This window comes from Frankliniella occidentalis, unplaced genomic scaffold (assembly GCF_000697945.3).
Source record: "Frankliniella occidentalis isolate FOCC.00 unplaced genomic scaffold, Focc_3.1 Scaffold40, whole genome shotgun sequence".
In the NCBI taxonomy this organism is placed as follows: Eukaryota; Metazoa; Arthropoda; class Insecta; order Thysanoptera; family Thripidae; genus Frankliniella; species Frankliniella occidentalis.
In genome coordinates, this window is record NW_026267170.1 from 850,662 (window position 1) to 857,161 (window position 6,500).

General features: G+C 43.6%; 1 protein-coding gene across 1 annotated transcript in view; it reads right to left on the reverse strand.

Moving 5' to 3' along the window:
- Positions 1-3,693: 3,693 nt before the first annotated feature.
- The window catches only part of LOC113209242 (CCR4-NOT transcription complex subunit 3), an 18,787-nt gene continuing 15,980 nt past the window's right edge, over positions 3,694-6,500 (reverse strand). Inside the window, exons 10-11 of the mRNA XM_052266576.1 lie at positions 6,291-6,498; positions 3,694-6,196 (exon numbers count right to left, since the gene is read on the reverse strand). Of these exons, the coding sequence (XP_052122536.1) occupies positions 6,098-6,196; positions 6,291-6,498 (307 nt within the window). The 3' untranslated portion in view covers positions 3,694-6,097. The remainder of the gene's footprint in view (positions 6,197-6,290; positions 6,499-6,500) is intronic.

A 6,500-nucleotide genomic window follows, 5' to 3' on the forward strand; every position in this document is an offset into this window, starting at 1 on the left:
CCCCCCCCCTCCCACTCACCTTACCTCACCACCCAACCCCACTCTCCCGCACACTCCGTCTGGGTCAAGCAGAGCAGCGGCAGGCTGCGCGGCAGACCGACGACAGACACCACCCCGCCGCCCCCGCCTCCAGCCCATGCTGCACACGGGCGTGCGTGACCGAGCTGCCCGCTTTCTCTCCACCGTGATATTGTTCGCGACTAAGATGGTTCCCCCCTTCCCCCACCTCTCCTCGATGGCATCATTGCACTGAAAACACTCATCTTGTACAGGGTGATTGCAGTGCCCCGTTGCAGCGAATGCGTGTATACTAGCACGCATGCACGGCAGGGGAGTATTAAGGGGGGGGGGGGGTGAATCTAAAGTTGCAATACAGGGGTTTGGTAGGTCAAATTTAAGCGGCTATCTAGTGGACCACAGGGGGCGGTCTTCCCCCCCCCCCCTTTTAATAGGCGCCTGATGGACGGGTGCGAGCGGGTTTGCCTGACGCCTGGCCTGACGTCTTATCAAGTCGAGTGAAGCCTCAACAAAAATGTTAGTTTTGCAAGAAGTAGCACCTTGAACCCCTCAAAAATTAACAAAAAAATCTTTTAAATCTGTACTCGGTGTATACTTGCCGTTTCCTGGTCTGAATTGCGTACCCGATTCGCTGAGGCCATTTTTGCTCGTTTACCCAAAGGATCATCCAGAAAGTACGTCCGCCGTCCGCCATTCGCCGTAACGAAATTATCAAGTTCAGCCTGTGCAAGAGCTCATAGCGCCTGGTAGGTAGGCAACAACTTGCCCGCAGTGCGTGCGTGTACAGCGGGCTGGCCTACCCTGAGTCTCGCAGGCGCCGAGCATGCGTAATTTGCCGAATGAATCTGAGGAAAAGGGACGTATACGTCCTGAACGATCCCTAATGTGGTGTATTCGATTGTCTCGTTCTCCGCACTCTCTCACCTTGCAAATTTCTGATGATTTCCTCCAGGTTTCAGGTGCTCGCAGCGGTCTTAACTGTCGGAGGTCTGGGGTACGTCTGTTGGTGCGTCCCCCTTGCAAAACCGCGTGGCGAGTGCAGGTCGCTTGACGGACGGGGGCCGCAGGGCGTTGCCCGTGGGGGTGCGTAGTCAGCACCCCTGCGCTCGGCGGTGTGTCGCAAATCGGCCATTCTTCGCGAATTTTACAATCCGTACCGAAGTGCGTCCTGCTAGTTGACAAGGCCAACGATAGTGTCTTACGGGCCCGAAGGTCGATTTAGAATGAATGCGCTACTCTCGCGCCATGTTTACGGGCATTTAAATCACTTCCACAGGGTGACCACACCAGGTGACCACTCGGTGGCCACGCGCCACGCGACGCGGCGTCACTTTTGTTTGGGACACCGTCCCCGGCAGATAGGCTCGACCAAGTGTTGTTGCAGGGCGGCCAAGGCGAGGGCCAAGGCCGGCGAGCGGAGGAGGCGGAGGCGCCCCTGTGACTCAGTTGTTCGCCTTATCTCCGTGTGTACACCTAAATGGCCGGGCGGCGCGTGGAATCGTTCGCGTGCCGAAGAAAAGGAGGGAGAGATAGCCTACGAGAAATTGGCGCGAAACGTAGATCAGAAGCGGAACGCAGATGCGTATCCAGGCTACGGGTCTGGCCTACATGCGGATTCTAGTGCATTTTGTCTACCCATCACGGGTTATATGAAGGGCTGAGGGGGCGGGGGGAGGAGCAAACCCGATGATCTGATCCTTAAGCATTTTTGCGTAATATCCCCGCGCCTGCCCTGCCCAGGTAGCAAAATATAGCAAACTGCATTCGAACCGCATTATATGTCCCATCTGAAACGCGCATTTAAGTGCATATTAGGCGCCTACACACGTTTTAGACGCGGTTTAGATTGGACACAAAATGCACATTTTATGCAGCTCTGCTACCTGGGTGGCGTTGCTATACAGTTGTCGCGCACTTGCGCACCCTCCCTCTTCGCTGGTAGTGAAGTGCGGGAAACGGGCGTCATTTCGGCTATACGAGATCAACAACTACCCGACTCCTCCTTCAACCACATTCAAGATGATTATTTGTGACACAATGTGGATCCACGAAAACAAAAAAACAGCAATCATCGTGTCGCGTGTCGCGATAGCGGGCTTCGTGTGGAATAAACATACCTGTTGAACGAAAGCGAGTCGGCCGGTATAAAAGGGAATCGGCCGGGGAGGGTGATCATAGAGCCCTGAGCCACCTCGCTGACCATGGCCACCACCCTGAACCTTGTGCTTCTGCTGGGAGCCGTCGTCGTCGCCGCCAGCGCACTCCCCGTCTCTGTGAACAACGCCGTGCCTGAGCTCGAAGGCGTCGAGCCCCTTCTGGGAGCGGAGCCGTTGCCTCCTACGGGTGAGGATCGTGGGGATGAATATGTGCGGGAAAAATTATTTTAAGATCAATCTTGTAACTCCTGTTTGTGTTCCTTCAGGTCCAGCGGGAGTTCCAGCAGGAGCCTTGCTCTCCTGCAACACCGGCGCGTGCATCCAGAGATGCCGCAGCCAGTGGGCGCATGGCGGTTCCTGCCAGCGAGGTCTATGTATCTGTGTATGACCTGCTGAAATCATCTTCAAGTCAGGAGTGACTCAACCGTTTTCCATTCAAGCCATGAGCGTCGAAGATTTCTCTTTCTTCTCAGTCTTCTCTGACTCGAAAAGAGTCGGGTGACTTGCCTTAGACCAGTTGGGCTACACCCTGCTGAACTCCCTGCCGAGAGCTAATACTTTTCCTCGACTGACCGATGAGCTGTGATGTTTATATTTTCTATTGATCTCGTGGATTATTTACCACTTCTATATTATTTTTGTCATAAAACTTTTAATAAAAAAGCAAAGAAAAAAGAAACTTCCCTCTGTAAGACCTAGATTTACGATATTTAAGTGTTTTTTTTTTCTTTTTTAAAGGAGCATTTAACAATTGACCTTCAATATATTCACTTATGATCTCCAACATACTAGAGCATCAGCGACTGCGTTTTTTTCACCAGAGTAAATTTTTAAAAAAATATGAAACGCTGGATTCCGCTTGATATTTAGGAAAGAAAACGCATCTCGTTCTCTTGCAAATACTCTTATTATTCAAAATTGATTTATCACTTTTTCATGATTTTTTAAACAAATAACACATATGTGAAATAATATCTCATTGTTTACATCACTTGTAGAATCATTAATTAAAATACAATTTATGATCTCTTTATTTCCGACGTCACGGGACATGTCCCTTCTGTTGTGATATGAAGATAAAATGGAAATATCATAGTTTGATACCAAAAATGTTCACTAACAGAATCCAAGAAAAAGTGAAGAAACCATACAGGAAGGGGAGTGTGTTAAAGGCTTATTGAGATCAAAGGCCATGCCACTCAAATACAATCACTAGAAAAACGCACCCTACACAAAATATAATAGGAAGGTGCTTTGGACACAAAAACTGTCAATCCAAAATATGGACTGACCCCAGTTCTGTCGTACTGTTGTTTGTTTTTTTCCAGATTTTTACTGTCTCAGACACGTCCATAAATCAACTAAGAATTCTGGTTAGTTACTAATGCTAATTTTCTGATGGTACTGTACTTTTCATAAGCTAATGAAAATTCATTGCACGGAACATAGACAAGGAGAATTCATTGCCATTGTGCAGAGATCAACAGAAAGAGGGTTCACAAGGAATATCCATCAACCATTTATCATTTTGACATTTTTATTATGATTTTTCATAACATTAACTACTTCTCTTCCCTTACAAAAAAGGAAATAAGTTAGCAAATTTTTTTAAAATATGATTTTATTCTTTTGTTACGAAATTCCCTGATAGCATTCAAGAATGCTTGACACAAAGGAGCGTGTGGCATGTTGCCAGATCGAACGGACTTCCACCTTGCACATCTAAACTTTACCATAATACAAATTATACAATGCAATAAAATTTAAAAATCTTTCTTTTGTAATAGTAAATCCAATTTCTACACAAATAGTACTGTACAGAGTATTTCATTAATCATACCTTTTAAATAGTTTTTACAAAAGTGAAAATGAACAACAAAATAGACGCAAAAGAGATGTGCAAGAGGGAGTCCGCCACGCCCTCCCCCCACAATAAATCTTTTTTGTACTGGTTGTTTTTCACTGTCTGCTGCCTGGTGCTTCTTGTTATCTTCCCTTTGAGGTGAACCACTGCAAGAGATGCCGCTCACCACGCTGTACATGTAACCCCATCAGCAAGAATACATCTACTGGACAACTTGGAAGGCCCAATTAAATGTTTGATTCCTCACTGACAAGACCCAGTCTTCCATAACTAACAAAAAAGCACAGACTGTAAAATAATACTATACAGAACTGCACTCAAGTTTCTTCCCCACAATCCTCCAATGCACATTACAGACAGGTAAGTTGAATGTAAGTACCTTAAAACGGTGCTCACAACAAAAATGTAACTGCACACCAGAAGAGTGGGTTTCATTCCTCAAGCTACCATGAAAAGATCCAGCAATATGCAGCACTTAGTACCTTAAAACGGTACTAAGCTGCATATAATGCTGTGAGGTAACTCAACAGTACGGGTACTTTCATACAGACAATATAATAACGTGGTGAGAAGCAAAATGTGGCAAAATTTTAAGATTGCCAAGGGATGTCGATGGAGAGCAATGTACAAATTTAAGAATTCATTTCATAGAAGAAAGGAAAAGACAAACACAACATAACCAGATGAAAGAAAACTCAATCAAGATCTATGCTTCTTTCTAAATGGAAAAACTATAAAATAAAAATAAAACAAAAATACTAGATATTAGAACTGCAAGCAGCAGGGTACAAAAACACAGCACGATTTCAAAATATTCTTCTGCAGTTTGAAATCAGAAAAAATTGAGATCATGAACAGGATAAAGGTATTGCAATGCGTTAAGTCCAACATAAATGCTTGGAAGTCCAAAAATCACTTCACGGTACTCAAATGTTGGAAAGCATAAAAGTAAAAAGAACATACTCCTAGTTACATGAAGGCTATCTTACTACAAAGACGACTGCTGGTTTGCAAATGTTTTCAACACATGCTTGATAAGATCTATATGGTGGTGGTGGTAAAGAAATATATATTGTAGCTTAATTACTCAAGGATACAATACAATCATCACATGACAGTAGCCTGGAAATATGGTATACAAATTTACATAGCCAACATAGTAGATCCTGTTACAAAAATTTCCTTCACAAGGATTAATCATAACAGCAAACAAAATTTTTGCCAACTAAAAATTGGGGGGAAAAAACTATAAAAACCTGGGGTTTACTTGAGGTAAACCACAACAACTTAACAGGAACTATGTTTGCCATGTAAAGGATTTCCATAGGAAGCAAGCCAAAAGCATGCAAAGAATTTCTCTATCAACAGCCCCATGACAGAAGTCATAACATTTAGATAAGATACAATTCAGATGCTCGTATGTAACCAAAAGATTAGTTACATACATGGATTTAAGTTCATGCCAAACTATTTTTAATCTTGGAAAAAAATCAGGGATACATGTATGCAAATAAGTAAACTTTGGTTGTTTACTAAAAAAATAAACCAAAATGTAATAAAAAGCAACAGTGAAAAAAGGGAAAGAAAAAATATACTGTCTTTTAGAGAAGCATGGCATGCATTTCAAATAATTTGAAAAAGAGAATTCTTCCGGTCTGGGATGAAGTACTGACACTACACCATGATAGTTAATGTTTGAACATAAAATATCACATTTCATTTTAGGCCCCAGCAACATAATGTCGCTGAATGGCAGTAACACACAGTGATTCACCTCTCAAGAGCACAGCATTACACAGCACCACACATAGGACAAAAAATTGTCACTACGAGGAACAAACAAAACAAGAATTAGCCTGTGTTCAACACAACGTCATTATTCCCTTTCATCTTCCAGAGATTTTGAAAAGGGATTTTCCCCGATCCAAGCCAGAAGTGAGATTAAAAAATCTATACAATATCACTTGCGGACTTATCCGTCTTGGAAAAAAAGGACATTGGCAATTAATCATTCAGCAGTGAAGGATCTTCTGGAGCATGTTGAGTCAGCCTTATCGCATCAGTTCAGGTCCCTGTCTTCTAAGTACTTGTATTCAAAAGTGAATCCTTCTCTTCTACGCTGGATCCACTTCTCAAAGTCGAAGAATATGTAAGAGCCCTGGGTTAGACAGAAAAGTACAATAATAACTAATATTTGAAAACATGCTTCAGAAGAGTGATGAGACTTTTTAAATGAGAAATAGAGAACATACCTGCTCATATTCATCATTTATAACTCTTGGCTCCTCATGGCGCTGATACCAATGCATTAACTTTGTGTGGAATCTCCAGCTTTGCTTTTTGAGGGCCTTGGCTGCTAGGTACTGTGCCTTGGTCCCCTCCATATAATAGAATATGAAAAAAAGGGTTTCATTGCCCAAACGTTGGTAGAACTCTAAGGAGTCTGTGTCAGGCAAGGGAAC